The sequence below is a fragment of the Urocitellus parryii genome, chromosome 6 (assembly GCF_045843805.1).
Source record: "Urocitellus parryii isolate mUroPar1 chromosome 6, mUroPar1.hap1, whole genome shotgun sequence".
In the NCBI taxonomy this organism is placed as follows: domain Eukaryota; kingdom Metazoa; phylum Chordata; class Mammalia; order Rodentia; family Sciuridae; genus Urocitellus; species Urocitellus parryii.
Genome location: NC_135536.1, coordinates 97680220 through 97699184, shown reverse-complemented (window position 1 = coordinate 97699184; position 18965 = coordinate 97680220). Strand labels below are relative to the sequence as shown.

The 18965-nt window shown below is 40.6% G+C and overlaps 1 protein-coding gene across 1 annotated transcript in view; it reads right to left on the bottom strand.

The window, feature by feature from the left end:
* The window catches only part of Tmod2 (tropomodulin 2), a 45108-nt gene that overhangs the window by 20588 nt on the left and 5555 nt on the right, over positions 1 to 18965 (bottom strand). Inside the window, exons 2-5 of the mRNA XM_077799841.1 lie at positions 11753 to 11950; positions 9830 to 9986; positions 5114 to 5236; positions 367 to 453 (exon numbers count right to left, since the gene is read on the bottom strand). Coding sequence (XP_077655967.1) covers positions 367 to 453; positions 5114 to 5236; positions 9830 to 9986; positions 11753 to 11878 — 493 coding nt within the window. The 5' untranslated portion in view covers positions 11879 to 11950. The remainder of the gene's footprint in view (positions 1 to 366; positions 454 to 5113; positions 5237 to 9829; positions 9987 to 11752; positions 11951 to 18965) is intronic.

Genomic DNA, 18965 nt, shown 5'->3' with positions numbered 1-18965 from the left:
TGCAAGCATCCATTATTGAGACAAAAAGACACTTGAACAGAGAAGAGAACTTTGTCATGTTACCGTCATCGATTAAAACACCCTTAGGAACGTGAAACTTCACCTTCAGTGCTGGCTATGTAACCTTTTTTTTTAACCAACAATTTTCTCTTTTTACTGAACAGATCTACTAAGAAAGTGTGCTCTGGGCAAAATACACAGGCTAGTACCAGTTACACTGCCAGACAGAGCTCCTCTCATCAGCTTCTATGTTCTGAATGACTGTATAGAATCTGATGATCCTTGTGAAATGACACAGTGCCTTCCTCCTACCAGCAACGTGTGAGGTTCCGAAGCCTCATGGACCCCAATCCCACATCAACTCACTTCTTACGGGGCCCTTGCCACCTTTGTCGTTGGTTGTTTCTTCATCAAACTTTGGATTGTTCAGCAAATTGTGTACTCCAAGGACAGCTAAAAACAAAGACAACAATGAATGAGCATTAAGTTTGGAGAAGCATGTTAGGATATTCATGGTGTTAATTTGCTCCTTGAAGAACAGTTTTTTAGATCATGAAGGTAAGTCTCTAGGTTCCCTTTACTTGCACAGTGTGTGGTATATGTAAAGTGCTAAAGAAACTTATTTTAAAAACCCTCCTTCCAAGACTACCAGCGAGCTTAAATGTCTTTCTATATCTAAATGTGTAAAATCATTTCGAGTCTGAGAAACAATGGTCTAATTATGTTCTCCAATCATTAAATAACTGTTTGGATCCCCTAGTTAAGTAGACTCAACCTTTCTGTTTTCTATCTGCAAAATGAGAATGTGGGACTGAGTCTCAGGATTTTGAAGATCTAATATTATATAGATTATTGCATATATCTTTTCAGAGGCAAAAACAGAAAGATAGAGACTCTCTTTTAGCATAAGCCTCCCTATCTCTCAGTGCTAAAAGAAGTTGTTCTTTCCCCACCTTCAATCAGTGTTCCTTGGTGGGACATAAAAGTGACACTAGCAATAAAAGGTCAGTTAAGCATTCTGATGTTAGTCTCCTGTATTACACAGAATGTGCACTAGGAGGCAGCACACTATGTAGGAAGCCACCCTGGGGCAGATGAGTGAGGCAGGCCGAAGCTAGCGAAAATACAAGAGAGAAGCAGAGGAGTGCCTGAGATTCTCATCAATCATACTGTAAGCTGCAAAGGAGGGAGGCAGCCAGCACAGCACATGGAAGGAAGGACAAATGGTTAGCACCAACAAGAATAAGAATTAAGGGCTGGGGTATGGCTCGGAGGTGGAACATTAAGCTTTGAGCTCAATCCCTAACACTGTAAAAAAAGAAAAAGGAAAAAAAAGTGAAAATTGGAAACAAATAAATAAATAAATATAGTTAAAGGGACTCCAGAGCAGTCAGAGTTTGAGTCCTAACTTTGTCACATACTGTGTGACTTGGGAAGTTACTAAATACCTATTTTCTCATTTCTAAAATAGAGATAATGATTATACTTTATCTATTATAAGGATTACATGACTTTCTCTTATGTGTCAGTCATTGCTCTGCATGCTTTGCAAATTCTTGCTAAATAAATAAATAATTTGTTACCATGGCTCTGGCATTGTCTTAGGGAGATGTCCTTTTAGTAAATACAACCCACTGAGATCATACAACAAACACTCCTTCTTGCTCTAGCCCTATACTCACCAAGGAACTTCCACTTATAATTTGTGTCCATTTTGAAATTTTATTTATTTAGTGATTAAAAAATGAGTTTTCAGGGTTGAGAGTGCTTATCTAGCATGTGTGAGGCCCTGGGTTCAAAACCTAGAGCCAGAAAAAAAAAAAAAAAAAAGATGGAGTCTCACTATGTTGTCTGGCTAGCTCTGAACTCCTAGGCTCCAGTGATCCTACTGTCTCAGCCACCCTAGCAGTTGGGACTACAGGTGCTCACCAACACACCCAGCAGAAGTTTTAATTTTTGTTTTAGCTGTTTCCTATCAATCTGGCTAACAGGTCAGTTCTCATCACCCTACTCTAATCTGACTGCTTCTATGTATACTAACAAAATCAAATCTCTAGAACAGCAGGACTGAGAACTAGATTCTGGGCACTGACCACATGAGATATGGCCAAGAACGGGAGGCAAAGTCTTAAGAGATCTTCTGACCTTTCCTTCCTGCTCTGTATCTGCCACAATAATATGGGCAATGCACTAACACTTTTTCTTATCTAAACCTGACTGTTTGTCAGTCCATACACTCCTGGAGCTGCTATTAGTCTTCTGGAAGATTGACCCAAGAGAAGATGCTGCCAACCACCCAGCCAGGCTTCCTCTTGAGTTCCTGGGGAGCATGTGATGATGGACCAAGGCTGAGTCAGGATAAACAGGGACAGTTGTCTATGTGGATAATCTCTCTGGTTTTACTGTATGGATTTCAGGATCTAGAATCTTCCAAATGATTGGTGTTTTTCCCTTTCTCCTTTCTCAGGCATTTTCTGGGAATAGAAGTCCTGCCCTACATTCTCCCTTTGGGCAATTCCAGTAGAGACTATGAGACAACCCTTAGGAGGAGCAGTAACCATGATGGGATTTCTCCATAGTAACCACAGGGCTAAGACGACCAGTTACTGCAAAGCACCTTCTTCATCAGGAAATGCAGGTGCCTCATCTTCTGTAGGGACCTCTGAGGGGTTCACAGTGATGACCTTTGTATCAACAGCTGACATCATCACAGAAGAAATGAAAATGTGGCTGAGATGGTGGCATGTATTAGAGAAAGGCATAGCTGGCTCTGCTGGGAGGAAGATTATTATTATATATGTCTTCTAGGAAAATAAAAATAATTCTTGCAGTGGACTGTTTTTTTAATTAACTTTTAAATTTGTTTTAATTAGTTATACATGACAGTAGAATGCATTTATGCACTTTGATATATCATACATAGATGGAATATAATTTTTCATTTTTCTGAGTGTACATGTTGCAGATCATATTGGTCATATAGTCACATATATACATAAATTAATAATGTCTGTTTCATTCTACTATGTTTTCTATCCCCACATTACTTCCCTTCCCCTCCCTTCACTTCTCTCTAACCTAATCTAAGGTAACACTATTCTTCTCTAATGCCCTCTACCTCATTGTGAATTAGCATCTGTATATTAGAGAAAACATTCGGCCTTTGGTTTTTTGGGATTGGCTTATTTTGCTTAGCATGATATTCTCCAACTCCATCCATTTACTGGCAACTGTCATAATTTCACTCTTCCTTAAAGCTGAGTAATATTCCATTGAGTACATATGCCACATTTTCTTTATCTGTTCATCTATTGAAGGACACTTAGGTTGGTTCCATAGTTTAGCTATTGTGAATTGAGCTGCTATGATCATTGATGTGGCTGCATTACTGTGTTATGCTGATTTGAAGTCCTTTGGGTATAAACTGAGGCGTGGGATATCTGGGTCAAATGGTGGTTCCATTCCCAGTTTTTTGAAGAATCTCCATACTGCTTTCCATAGTGGTTGCACCAATTTGCAGTCCCACAAGTGTACCTTTTTCCCCACATCCTCATCAACATTTATTGTTTCCTGTATTCTTGATGATTGCCATTCTGAGTGAAATGAAATCTTAGAGTAGTTTTGATTTGCATTTCTCTAATTGATAGATATGTCACTTTTTAATATACTTGTTGGTCGATTGTATTTCTTCTTCTGTGAAGTGTCTGTTCAGTTCCCATGCCCATTTATTGATTGAGTTACTTATTTTGGGGGGTTCAGTTTTTGAGTTCTTTATATATGCTAAAGATTAATGCTTTAGCAGAGGTGCATGTGATAAAGATTTTCTCCCAATCTGTAGGCTCTCTCCTCACGTTATTGTTTCTTTTTTTTTTTTTTTAAAGAGAGAGAGAGAGAGAGAGAGAATTTTTTTAATATTTATTTTTTAGTTTTCGGCGGACACAACATCTTTGTTTGTATGTGGTGCTGAGGATCGAACCCGGGCCGCACGCATGCCAGGCGAGTGCGCTACCGCTTGAGCCACATCCCCAGCCCATGTTATTGTTTCTTTGCCAAGAATAATCTTTTTAATTTGAATCCATCCCACTTATTGATTCTTGATTTTACTTCTTGTGCTTTAGGGGTCTTGTTAAGAAAGTCAGATGCTAGGCCGGCATGGTGAAGACTTGGGCCTACCTTTTCTTCTATTAGGCACAGGGTCTCTGTTCTAGTGCCTAAGTCTTTGAGCCACTTTGAGTTGATTTTTTGGTGGACTGATTTTCAAGGCACCTTTCCCTTTGGTGCCCTAATAACACTGTGTATGTGTGTGTGTGTGTGTGTGTGTGTATGTGTGTGTGTATATATATATATATATATATATATATATATATATATATACATTTGGAGGAGACTTAATGTACAAAAATGCTAGTATATGCAAGAAATCTTTCATTTTAATTTTTCATTGTTTTTAAATAGACAGGGTCTTGTGCTGTGCAGGTTGGCATAGCTCCTAAGCTCAAGTGATCCTCCTACTCAGCCTCCTACAGCAGAAAATCTTTCTGAAATGGGAAAGGGTATAGGTAATTAGAGTGAAAGATTTACTTTCCATTATATTTCTTTTGTACTATTTGAGCTTTTACTGTCTGCATATAAGATCAATTAAAATAATTATCATTATCATGTTTCTAGTGTTGAGAAAATAAGAAGGCAAAGAGATCTTAGCATGAATCAAGATGGATTGGTGACTATGTGGAAGAGCAAGACCTCCATGGAAATTTCGTGATTACAAAATGTGATAAAACTCAATAACATGCAAAATGTGAACACTCCTTGGAAGGCATAAAGGCTGTTATTTAGTTCTTTAAGTTCTCAACCCACCTTCACAGTTGTTTTCTGATTTCTCATAGTAACTTGAGTTTTATAGGATGGGTATTATTTGGGCATTTTACAGAGAGTTAGAGCAAAATCAGATTTTCTCATGGAGATGAAGTCACTGCATCAGGTCCTACAGCTACATAATGGCCAGAGTCAACCTGGTGACATAATAATACTCAGCAGCTATGGAGAAGCTCAAAGCCTGCTGCCAGGAGTACCATTGCATACCAGAGGTCATAGGGCCAGAGCTGAGGCTCACCTGCAAGGTCGTAAAGCTCAGTATCAGAGGCGCTGGCCAAGGCTTCTTCCAGTTCTGGATCCAGGGTCACCTTTTCTTCTTTACGAGTTTCTACAGGCTTTTCTTTGGGAATGAAGACTCTTCCTTTAAATCAGAAGGGAAAAAAAAATGTTGTGTGATACTCCCTTATTGGTAGGGTAAGTGGATTGAGCAAAAAGTGCAGTTGTGGCCATTAAGACCTGTATTATTAAGTTATTTCATAACCAACTGAGACTGCTGAACCTCTAGACAGTCAATAATCTACCATTAGACACAAGGAATATTAGAGGAGAAATCCTGTATTAAGTCACACAGAAATTTGAAAAATAGTTCTTAAACACTGAGGAAAAAGATGGCTTCTACTTGCCTATCACCTGTAGCACTGCCTTAGGCAGGGGGAGCCCTGTTCTGGGCTCTGCACCTTCGAAGACCCCTCTCCAGTCTTCTTCTGACTACATCTCTCTCTACCAAGAATCCAAAGGGATAAAGGCCAAAGGGACATTCCCTCCAGAATGCTAGACCGCACTGCAGGCCTCTTGGATCTTGACATTCTCTGTTCCCAAAGTCCTGAGCCTGCTTCCATGGGCTCCTGTCCATATCCATGTCCTTGATGGCAGCCCATCCTGCATTCCCAGACAATAAAAGGGCCCTTGGGGGAAGTATGGATGAAGCTTAAATGTGTGGGCCAGGGTGTGTACTTGAGATGCTGGCAGCATAGAACAGCCTGATGTCCTGCATAGAATTTTTGTTAGTCCAAGAATTCTGGCCTTCTAGGTATATTAGGAGAATACATATATTTTAATGATTTGTTAGCTTTTTAAATGTTTGGGGAAAAATGGCATGTGGGTCTATTCAAGTGTTTTTTTAAGAGAGAGAGAAAGAGAATTTTTTAATATTTATTTTTTAGTTTTCGGTAGACACAACATCTTTATTTTATTTTTTTATGTGGTGCTGAGAATCGAACCCAGCGCCCCGTGCATGCCAGGTGAGCGCACTACCGCTTGAGCCATATCCCCAGCCCCTCTATTCATGTTTTTGCTTTGGACCTTGTAAATACTGGGGGCAGGACCATCCAGACAGTACTAGGAACTGATGATCTCCCAGAGTTTTCCCTTTACATTTACATGGGGAGCTACAATTGTGATCAGCTGGACTAATACAGTGACCTGGGGACACAGTACATCAAACAAGCCTGATTTTAGGGAAAAACCAGGGTCTCTATAATTAGAGATGGGGATCTATGAGTAGCAAGGCGTTCCTTGCTTCCCATAGATGCACTCTCTGCCAACAGTTCCCATTTCAGCCTGTCACTCAGATTCCATTTATTACCACCCCTTACCTCAGAAAATGCCAATCTGTATTCTTTACTCTTTAGCCCAAACTTATGGATTGACAAATCACACTGCTAGAAGGATGGCATAGTACCTGCTCCTAACTTCCATCAGGCCAACATACCCACATCCCACATCCCACATATGCAAGGGCTGAAAGGTAAACCCAGGATATTCTAGAGCCATTGCTATCGCATACCCTAGACCCACCTGCATTCCCTTTCAGTTCTTCCCAGGTTTTGACTTGAGTCTTCATTCTTTTTCGGAGCTGCTCTGACTTCTTGGACATGATCTTTGAAATAGTCTCTTCCCTTTTGATCTTTAGAATCCCCTAAGACTCACCCCTCTACTGTCTTTGTCACCTTGGATAGAACAGACAGCTGGCTCCAGTTTTAGCCAACTGGGACACAGACCCTTTCCAGGTCTCCCCAGCTGGCCTGGCCCATCTACTGCTATGGGAAAGGAAAGGTCAAACCCAAAGTTAATAACTCTCTCATGAAAACCTTCCAGGAGATTTCCTTGATCATAGGGGTTGAATATTTCCTTATTATTTACCATTTTATCAAACGACTGGATAAATGAATGGGAGCCAGAGATGGGAACCCCAGAAGGGAAAGGAGGGAGCTACTTGTGGCTGTCTGGGGCACCTTGGCAGCAGGGCCTCCATCACTGACATACATCCTGTTTCTGGGCACCACATAAGCTGCCACCTGTCCCAGAAAGAAGGAAAAAATACTGGGGGATAAAGTGGGAACATGACCAGAAGATTAAAAAATGAAGAAATAAAGCAAACCAATCAATAACATCTCAGCCATTGGTGCTCATGGCAAACTTAATTTTCATAGTATCTGCAAGCCTGAAACATTTCCTTTTTGGTTCAGATGATTTTTTTTTAAAAATTTCAGTTATAGATGGACACAATACCTTTATTTTATTTATGTTTTCGTGGTGTTGAGGATCGAACCCAGCGCCTCACATGTGCTAGGCAAGCGCTCTACCACTGAGCCATAACCCTAGCCTCTCATATGATCTTGCATATAGAGTCAAAACAGGTTTTCTAATTCTTTCTACCCAGTACTGCTTAGGATTACCCTAAACATGAGGCATACAAGTGACCCAATAGTTACCAGTGTTCAGGGCAATGCTGATGCAGATCGTTCCTGCACTGCAAGAGTTAAATCTGTACTGAAGCTGCACTGAACAGTTAAATCTGGCCCCAGGACTCTAGGGGCAGCTTCCTTCAGGCTGCATCAGGAACTAAGGTGTGGATTTCTCCTGAGGACCTCACTTCCGCCTCACATAGCCTCCTGCCACTCCTAGATGATTCTGCTCATCCTTCTGGGGGTACTACATACTTCTTTCTGATCCCACCACTCTGTTTGGAAAACTTGCTCCCTGTTCATTTGAACTGTGCTACTTCCCATCCTTTTCAGCTGCAGTATGACTATACCCCCCTTTTATACTTAGCTCCTGCATTCCTAACTCCCCATGATCCACCTGCAGCTTAATTTGGATCAAGAGATAATCTACCTTAGAGGCTCCTCAGACCTCTACTCCAGGAACAACAGGCAACAGCTTTCCCCTTATTATGCTGCCACTACCCTAATACTTGATGTTTATTGGTGTTTTATCAAATATTTAACAATTTTTTTTTTTTTAACAATTCAATTAGTCCAATAGCAACTGTGGGGCTTCAGAAACAGCTCCACACTTCCACAATAATCTCTGGTTATTGATCCAGTTCTTCTACTGTTCAACTTTAAATGACATTTTTAAATGACATTCTAATAGGGTATGATCCATTAAATACGCACAATATGGAGGACAGCAGTACTGCTGACTCATGCCAACTGAGAAGACAGGTGCTCTGCTTTCCACTGCCTTGGTACAAAGGCTCAGAGATGGCAGTCACTTGAACCCACGCTTATCAAGTGCTCCCCTTGGGCTGATTTCTGTGCCAGGACACAAAATGACCCAGACCCACTGTGGAAATCTCAATCTGATGTGGAAAACACACCAAAGTAAATAAATAAAATGATGAATACTATCATAGTTCTGTGACAGCAATACCCAGGTACCATGGTGGAATCAAGGGGACTATATCATCTAGAGATCATGGAAGACCTGAGGTACTGATAGCTAAGCTGAGAGCCTTAGGATATGAAAAGTGGGATATGGGTCAGAGGGAAGAGTCCATGAGAAGACAACTTGAGATGTAAAAGAACTGGGCAGGTTTGGGGAAGTGAACGCTGACAGTGAGTGGGGCTGAAGCTTAGTAAGGAAGAAGAGATGCATTCTGACAGGGGGTGGAGTCTAGACCCACTGTGAAAATTGCAGTAAGGATCTGGGACTTAAAGCAAGAAAGTGATATGATCTGATTTGTATTTTAAAATACTCTAGTTACTATAGGATCACCAAAGAGACACGGGTCCAAGTGACTGACTGTATTTGAGGAAGCTGACAGGCAACTGATATCATACACTCTTCCTCCAAACGGGAGCTCAGGCTTGAAGCTAACAGTCTCCTTGTCTTGGCTCAGAGCTCAGCCTGGCGTGGAGATATATCCCCTTGCTCCTTACAGCTTTCCCAGCCCCATCTTCCTGAGGGCCATAAGTTCCTTAAGATCAGGGCTGGGTCTTAAGGCACCGGTAGTCCCAGTACTCGGTACCTGGCTCTGTATAGGGAAGGTTCTCAACAAATGCCAGATGAAGGAAGGAAGGACTGCATGAGCCTATCAGCATAGCTCTAAGATTAGGGGTGTGGTGCTACAGCCATCTTAGGCAGGGAGTGGAAAGGCTTTGTGGGGGCTTCAGCAGTTAGTAAAGCACCCCAGTGTCGCTGGAACACTCCATCAAGCTGTTTCACGTTTTCAAAACTTTTTCTTTGGAGTTAGATTTTTTTCTCCATTGGACTAATTTGAGATCATCACACCCTAAATATTCATTTAATTTGCTTTTACAGTCTGCCATGAATATTTTTCCTTTTAAACAAACTAACTTTAATTTTTAAAGCAGTTTTAAGTTCACAATCAAATTAAGCAGAAACTACAGATAATTCCACTATACCCCAAACCTTCCTACTAACAACATCCTGCACCACAGTGAAACATTTGGTATAACTGATAAATCTATATGGACACATCATTATCACCTGAAGCCCATAATTTATCTTAGGGTTCACTCTTGGTGTTGTGCATTCTACGGGTTTGGGCAAATGTAGAATGGCACGTATCCACCAGCCACTGTTTTAAAATTCCACATGCAGTTCATGGGCTTACTTCCATTTCCAGGTCAGGTCCCTCACTTGACTCTCCATGGCAGTACGTTAAGAGTCCCTTTGACCCATGAGGTGCTGCTGTGGTCCTTACCTTTCTTTTCTCCAGTGAAGGGCACAAAATCCTCCCTGTCTTTCTGTTCCAAGGCCTCCTTTTCCAGGTACATGAGGAGGTGCTCGCGGTCAAACGGGCCGGTGGCTGCTTTCTGTGTCTGGTCTTTCTGTCGGAATCCAGCTGGCAGCATGGCACTCTGACAAAACAGAGAGGTGTGGGCAGGAAGAAAAGATATTTGCTGGACAGATACTTTGTTACTCACTCCCTCTTTCCTCCTTGCTGTATGTGGGGAAGCAGGGAGAAAGATACCTGGGCAGAGACCTGTGAGGACGGAGGGTTGGGGTCCCTGGGACATCTCCAAGGCCCTGCTTATTCTAGTACCTTGTGCTGAGAGAAGGGCTCCCAAGGAGCTCAAGTACAGCAGAGATGCTGAAGCAGCCTCTGGGCCTTCTGCAGATGCCTTCTAGAATGGGTAACAAGGCCTCTTTCCTTTTCGATCATGCTTAGGTTTGGCTAGCTATGTGCCCAAGATGCTCTCAGGCAGTTGTGTGGAGACTCTAATAAGAAGCCAACATGGCTGGCTACATTTTCAACCTCTCTCCAATGGAAGCATCTGGGCAGGTAAGTGGCTATTATACTAGAGGTCAATACCTGTTTGATTAGGCCTTGAGATTTGTTCCTTAAGTTTTACAAAATAAAAAAAGACTGTACTTGTATTTTTTAAAGTGAAAACAAAGCCAGGCATGGTGGCACATGCCTATAATCTCAGTGACTTGATAGGCTGAGGCAAGAGGATCTCAAGTGCAAGGCCAGCCTCAGCAACAGAGCAAGACCCTATCTCAAAATAAAATAAAATGAAAATAATGTCCAAAGTATCTGACATATCAGAATATCATATAATTAATTTTAGTTATATTTTTATTTATAACAAAATCACTATTTTGAAAGTGTCTGATTTTAAGCTTAAGATAATACCACCAGTACCATCAATATAACAAGCTACTTAGCTTTTCTTTTGAAAATAAAAATATTAGAAGCTCTATTAAAATTTACTTGATATTATATAGTCATTCTAATCTATCAATTATTGTAGGATAATCAAATTATTCATTTAAAAGAAATGAGATATAAAAATCTGCATATGGAATTAGAGACCTGTCTTAAATACTACCGCAGCAGACATTTCCTAGTCTGGGATCTTATTTATAATATCACCTATACAAGTCTGTCTCTTCACTTATTAAAGGGAGATAATATGATTTATCTCAACAGATTCTGCACCTAGCAAAGTTGGTGACACATTGAAAAATCTCAGTATGAGGCCTTCATTGTACTGTAGTTACAGCTGGCTCTCGGTCCCCTCCCATGAAGGCTCCCAGTCGGCACAGTGCAAGATGGGGCTGGGCTGTCATCTTGTGCTGTCATCTGCACACACTCCCATCACAAAAAAAAAAAAAAAAGAAAGAAAAAAAAAGAAAAATCTCAGTATAATTTATCCTTTCTCCTTTTTTTCCCTCTAAGTCTGATTACCATTTCTCCAACCATTTGAAAAGATTTTTCCTCATTTACATTAAACTGGTTTTTGAGAAATATATTTGACAAATCTTAAATAGTGGCTATATGAGGTTCTCTATGAATTTTTTTTCCAGTACTGGGGAACCCAGGGGCACTCTACCACTGAGCTATATTCCCAGACCTTTTTATTTGAGACAAGGTCTCACTAAATTGCCAAGGCTGACCTCAAACTTGAATCCTCCTGCCTCAGCATCTCGAGTATCAGGGATTACAGACATGTGCCTCTGCCTGGCTTCTCTATGAATTTGTAAAAGTGACCCAGAACCAACTGAAGAAAAGAAGATAGAATTTGCATTTGGAGTTGAGGGGTTTCTACTATTGTGCAGGGACCAAGCCATGCTATTTACCTTGTACTATTATTAGCCACTCCAGCTCTATGTCACTAACCTCAGGATCTAGGTCATCTAGAACATTTTCCAACTGTTTCAGTTCCTCTTCTGAGAGCTTGCCAAGAAGCTCATCTTCATCAATGTTCTTGTATTTCTCCAGCTCTTTTTGAAAGGGGAGTGCCATAGCTTCTTATATGCCTTTCTCATGGACCATGCACCTTGAAGTAGTCCAGCTTCCTGAGACTTCAGATTAGCACTAATAAAAGAGAAATACTGTTGTCTTCTTTCTGCAAACAGGACTTATTAACAGAAGACAGTGCTACATTGTCATTGTCATCTATGGAACAAATAATTCAAAGAAAAAGTAATATTACCTTCATCTGCATTCTCAGAGCAATGTGACAGCTTACAAGGTATTTTCATAAATAGTATATGATATTTATTTTTTTTATCTTTATAACAATCCTGTGAGAAAACTTGCACAGATACTCGCATTCCCATTTTACAGATGATGACTCTGGGGTGAAGGTGACCAAGTGCCTTGCCCAAGGTCATGAAGTTAGGATGTGTGTGCCTGGCCCTCTCATTCTCAGTGTAGTGAGTGCTTTCTCAACCTACTCCTTTGCCTCCCCAGCTTTCCATAGACAAACAGTGGAAGAACAATGCATCGATTGTAAAAGGCAGTTGTAAGAAGCATGCTTGTGTCTTTTCAGGGAGAGAGTGATGTAAAGAATACAAAATGGGACTCATTCAGGAAAGAGAGCTTGGAAGTCTATGTGAGAAAGCATTGTCCAGTAACTCCCCTGCAATCAAACTAAGTGAGAGTCTAAAACCATGGCCACACAATCACTCTCTCTACTTTTCTCTTTTCTCCTTTATCCCCCCATACCCTCCTCCCCAGTACTGGGGATGGAACCTAGAGAGGCTCTACTATTGAGCCACACCACCAGCCCTATTTTTATTTTTATTTTTTATATTTTGAGACAGAGTCTACTCAGCAGTAGAGTGTTTGCCTAGTATGTGTCAGACCTTGGGTTCAATCGCTAGCATTGCAAATAAACAAAAAAGACAAAATCTGCACATCTAGGCAAGTGTTCTACATATAAAGCTACTAAGAATCCTACTCTGATTAATATCTTTTTTTTTTTTAACCAGGGATTGAATCCAGATGCACTTAACCACTGATCTATATCTCCAGCCCATTTTATTTTTTTATTTTGAGACAGGGTCTCGCTAAGTTGCTGAGGCTGGCTTTAAACTTGTGATCCTCCTGCCTCAGCCTTCCAAGAATCTGGGACCACAGGAATAAGTCACTGCACCTGGCTCTTTTCTCCTCTCTTTTACTTCCATTCTATTTCTATTCTCATTTCCTGTTTTTAAGCCACATTCCCTAATTCTTCTTACTTTATGCCCTTAGACTAGCCTCCTTTTAGCTACCTCCCTTTTTTTTATACCACCCAACTCCTAAACTCTCAATCAAAATGAAAGTTTTACTCAGTCCCTTACAGAAGATTTTACAGAGCTTCCATAGAAGATAACTCTGCATTCAGGAAATAGTAATGCATTTAACTGATAGTGTTGATGCTGGTGAGGTAGATGGGTGATTAGAGAGGAGGGTTCATGGAAGGAAGGAGAGAAAAGAACCAAAGATAGGATGGGACATCTATAAAGGGGCTTCCTTATGTTAAGAGACTCGGATCTTATTCTGCTGAAGCCCCCACAACTTTTAAAGTAGGGGAGTGTCCCAACATACCTATTTGTTTTTAACAAGACAGTACAAAAGGAAAGAATGAAGAATGGGCTGCCATGGAAGAGACTGGTTGCAGGTAGGCCACTTAGGGGCCATTAGAATGTTGTCCCCTCCCCTTAATTCAACTGTTCACAATGGTCAGGTTTGTGGTTTCATATCCTTTCAACAAGAAATGTAGCTCTATCTTCCTTTGCCTTCCATTTTAAGCCTCAATGGCTATACTTCAGTAAAAAAATAAATGAAAGTCCTATGAAAGACAGAGAAACCAAATTGATCCCAGATACTTTGTTCTGGTGACAGCCATCACTAATTTATTGTATGATATGAGACATGCAATTCATCTGTCAGGCACTTACAAATCCAATGAGCTGGTTGAACTACCCTTCCTAAAGGACTCTTTTAAGTTGCACAATATCACATTTACCATTCTGAAATTGAGAGCTGTTTTAGTTGATAAGGTGCTATAAACACTTCACCAGCAACAGTCAACATGTGTTTGTCACTGCCTGTATGTACATAAGCACCAAGAGTACCAGCCTCAAAATAAGCACATTGGGGACTGGGGTTGTGGCTCAGCGGTAGAGTGCTTGCCTAGCACATACAAGGTGCTGGGTTCGATCTTCAGCACCACATAGAAATAAATAAATAAAATAAAGGTATTGTGTCCAACTACAACTAATATATATATGTATACATACATATATATGTATATGTATGTGTGTGTATGTATATATATATGTATACACACACACACACACACACACACACACATATATATTTTAAAAAAAGAGCACATTGGGTATCAGGGATCTGGAAGGAAACCCCAGGAGCACCTGTGGAACATTCTTTTAAAACCTAGGAAGCAAGGCCTTGGGGGAGGTGGCAATGCAGGTGTGTTTAGTAGTACTCCTAAAGGAAGGTCTTATTTCCACATAATTACAGAGCAGGTTTAAGTGCCTAGGATCAATGATGTTTAGTTCTTTTACAGATTTTGTTACCACTGTTAATGGCTGTTACCACTCTTAATGGCTCAGAAGAGAGACTGTTTGGAAAAAACAGATATTGAAAAGTGATTTTTAAAAAGTTGAACTCTGAACATGAAAAAGTTTTAAGACTATTGATGAATCCAGGACCGGAGGCACACGCCTATAATCCCAGCAGTTTGGGAGGTTGCTAACAAACCACTTTCCTGTCAAGAACTTACAATGGCTCCTTCTTGTCTACAAAAAAATCTAGCATCCAAAGCCCCCATAATTTGGTTTTAATCTGATCTTCCTGTTTTCTCTCCCATTACTTTCCTATAGAGACCTCTGCTCCAGCCAAAGTGGTTTGTCTGCTCTCTGTGGTAGGCAGAATTATGGATTCCTAAAAATGCTTAGACCCTAGGGCTGGGGTTGTAGCTTAATAATGAAGTGCTTGCCTTGCTCATATGACATGCTGGATTCGATCATCAGCACCACATTAAAATAAATAAAGATATATGTTCATCTACAACCAAATATATATATATATATATATATATATATATATATATATATATATATTTTTTTTTTTTTTTTTAATGTCCAGCCCCTAATTTCCAGTCCTGTGAGTATGTTGCTTTTCATAGCAAAAGAGACCAGGTGTGATAAAATAAAGGGTCTTAAAAAAGGAAGACTGGCCAGGATTATCTAGGTAATTATGAATCCAAAACTCTTAAAAGATGGAATAGGAAGGCAGAAGAGCCAGACATCAAAATTTCATGACAGAAAGCAGAGAATCAGAATGATGCGATTTTTGGCTTTGAAGATACAGAATGGGGCCAGGAGCCCAGGAACATCCAGAAAGCAGTACAATCCTGCTGACACTTTGATTTTAGCCCATTGAGATTCTTCCCCCCACCCTACCACCACCAGCAATTGAACCCAGGGGCACTTAACCACTGAGCCACATCCCCAGCCCTTTTTATCTTGAGACAGATAGACTTGCTTAGGGTCTCACTAAGTTGCTTAGGGCCTCACTAAGTTGCTGAGGCTGGCTTTGAACTCATGATCCTCCTGCCTCAGTCTTCTGAGTTGCTGGGATCACAGTTGCCCGGCTCCCACTGAGACTCTTCTAATTTCTAAAATGGTGTAAGACAAAAAATTAGTGCTGAATTTGTGCTTAGTTACTGAATTATAAGTCATTGAATTTGTGCTTAGTTACAGCAGCAATAAAACAATTAGTATACTGGGACTGGGGTTGAGGCTCAGTGGTAGAGCATTTGCCTGGCATATGTGAGGCACTGGGTTCGATTTTCAGCACTGCATATAAATAAATAAAATAAAGGTCCATTGACAACCAAAAAATATTTAAAAACAAAACCAGTACACTCTTATCTAAACCCCTCCATTTCCAAGTGAATTGTTTTGGATTGCTTTTGTTTGCCCCTCTGTACCAACTCCCCACCCTGTTCTGTGCCTCAGGAACAGTATTGTTAGATAGCATCAATGGGTTCCTGTCCTTTCTGGCTTCTATTTGGCGAACCAGAGACATCAGCAGGGAACTGGAGGGCAGGAGGAGAAGGAGGTGGGGTCCAGAAGGTCACATCCCCCCCACTGCTCTCCATTGCTGCTTTGAGGCCTTGGGGTGGTGAAGGGTCTCTACTGTCTGGTGCCAGAATTCTGCCTTGCTGCATTCCCTCAACCCTCTCCACATCATTGTAAATAGTCTCTTTATTAAAAATTTCTCAAGTCATTCTGTTTGAGTGTGTCCTCTGTTTCTTGTTGGGAAGCTGGCATATATAGCTCTATTACTTGGAATGCCCTTTATTCTCATGGCCTATCTGTGTGCTCTGCTTTTGTGACCTGGCTCAGATTCTAGCTCTGCAGGACCACAGAATGTCAGAGCTAAGCCAGGTCTTGGACCACCCAATCCAGCAACATGGTTGTTTTCCTCCTATTTCTCTGGTCTCTTTTCACAATTCTTCTTCCTCTACCTTAAATACTGGCATTCCTCAAAGTCTTGTCTAAGGGATTCTTTTCTCATATTACTCATCTGTCCCTGAAGTTTTAACTGATACCCTGAAGACTCCAAAATCCATATCTTCATCCTAGACTTCGTTCCTGAGGACCAGACCCACATATCTCCAACTTAAAATCCTCCCACTGCCTTGTGAGTAAGGTCCAAATTCACAGTCTGATTTCTGTCATCCTGATCAGCCTCTTCCGCCCTTACTCCCCATCTCCTCCTGGATCCAGCCTCCTGGACCACTTCCAATTCCTCTGCTCAGAGCAGTCCCACTCCTTCTTCTCTGGTCTCCTTTTTCTTATGCTCAGTATGAGCTTCACTTCCTCCTTCAGACACAAGATCTACACAAGATCTGGGTCATTCCCTACCACATGGCTCCCTTCTGATTACAGCTGTTCTTGGCTTTATTAGAATCACATGTTTTATCTCTGTTTTCTTTACTAATCTCTGTGAGGGGAGTACTATATCATATTTATTCACTGATAAATATTAACTCCCAACACGAGTCTTGACCCACAGTAGGCATCCAGTAAATATTGTGCAACCAATGAAGAATGAAGGAAATGAGCTTAGGGAGGTACAGTGACCCTCAGGTCTAATGCACTTTCCATTACATCTGCTGCCTCCGCCTCCTACCATGGAGCTTTCTGAGATCACCTAAGCCCACAGAAGTTGCTCCTTTCCTTAAATTTGCATTGCCTTTGTCACCAATTTGATGTTCATCACTTGCTATTATCTTTCATATATGCTACACATATGGGTCTCTCTCCAATTATACCACAATCTCCCAGAAGACAGGGACCATGTTGTAATCCTTTATATTCCTGGGCTTCTCAAGGTCAGGTTTGTATATTCATTCAACAAATGCCTATTTTAAACCTGCTGTTTCCAGACATTGCTGGGACAAGAGCAGTGAATAAAACCAATAATATCCTGTGCTAATTGAGCTTATAGTTCATCAGGGAAAGATAGATTAATAATGTTAAAGCAAATTGCATATGTTATGTCAATGTACCAGCAAATCTCAAAGTCAGAAGGGAAAAAAATTGTACCATCATAACTTTGAAAATTCAGAGAAAAGCCAGTCATTATTTAAACAAGAAAAAAATACAGATATACTATGGAGAGGATGCAGCCTTCTCATAAATTTTATTTTTTATTGATTTATTTATTTACTTTTGCAATAGTGGGGATTGAACCCACATTCTCATAGCTTTTAAAGTCGAATCATAGATTTTCTGGTTTGTGGTTGGCCTTTGTAGCCCCTCCGAGGCCACGCAGGGTCTGCATTTGCCAGGCTAAAGATGCTACAGTGCAAAGTTTGCAAAGCTCTGTCTCAGCCTGACCTCTGGCAGGGCGTGTATCCCACAGCAAGCATTCAACATGCAACAAGAGACCAACACACACACTGGAGGGAAGGACACATCAAACAAGGCTTCAGGAGTCCAGGTAGACAAGCATACAAAGCTGGTTAGCAAAATAGAAAACAGGGAGTAGAGGCATGAGCTTAAGGAAAGATGGCTTGGGCCCTTAAACAAATCTTTTTTTTTTTTTTTTTACCCAGAAATATAAACCTGGGGAAGAAAAACAGAGTAGGGCTTTCTTTGTTTCTCTTTCCACTAGCTTATTTGTATAACTACGCTATGAGAAAGGAAAATCAGCCAGTCACACGGTGCTCACCTATAATCCCAGCTACTTGAGAGGCTAAGGCAGGAAGAGGATCATGAGTTGGAGGCCAGCCTCAGCAACTTAGTGAGGCCCTAGCTTAAAATTAAAAAAATAAAAAAGGGCTGTGGGTGTAGCTCAGTGGTACAGTGCTTCTGGATTCAATCGCCAGTACTGAAAAAATAAAAGGAAAAGGAAAAGGAAAATCAGATATAACAGGAAGCACCCAGTTTGGGGCCCTGCCTATACACAAAGATGAAATCAAAGACCAAACAAACACCCCTATTTATTGAACCCACACCAAATAACAACACAGTAAACAAAAATTACTCTTAAAAGTTAGTAAAAAGTTTTTAAATGGGCAAAACAGTACTAGAAATTGCTTAGGAGTGAATACATATCTAAGAGTGCCATGAAGAACTGCTCATGGAAAGGAAAAATGCCACCTTGGGCTTCAATTGTGCTGGTAATGATTTATTTCTAAGTGAGTGAATCAGTAAATAAAAGGGAATTGTTCTTTATTCTTTTCATATATCCTCAAAATTCTGTAATAATTTAAAAACAATTAATGAAACACTTTTCACAACAGCCAAATCTGCATTTTCTAAAACCAGCAAATGAGAAAAAAATTAGCCCATCAATGTATCTTCCAACAAAACACAGACTGATCCTATATATTTAATTCACTTCTAGCTGCTGGGCAAATATAAAGAAGTGACAACTATAGTCTGTGTTTTGGAATCTGGCTGTTTGAAGATGGGCCGGTCAAGTCTTCCTTATTTATAAACAACCAAATGCCTCATACTACATTGTAGGAAATAACTGCAGAGGATGAAGGACAGAGAGTGAGTTGGGATGAGGAGGAATT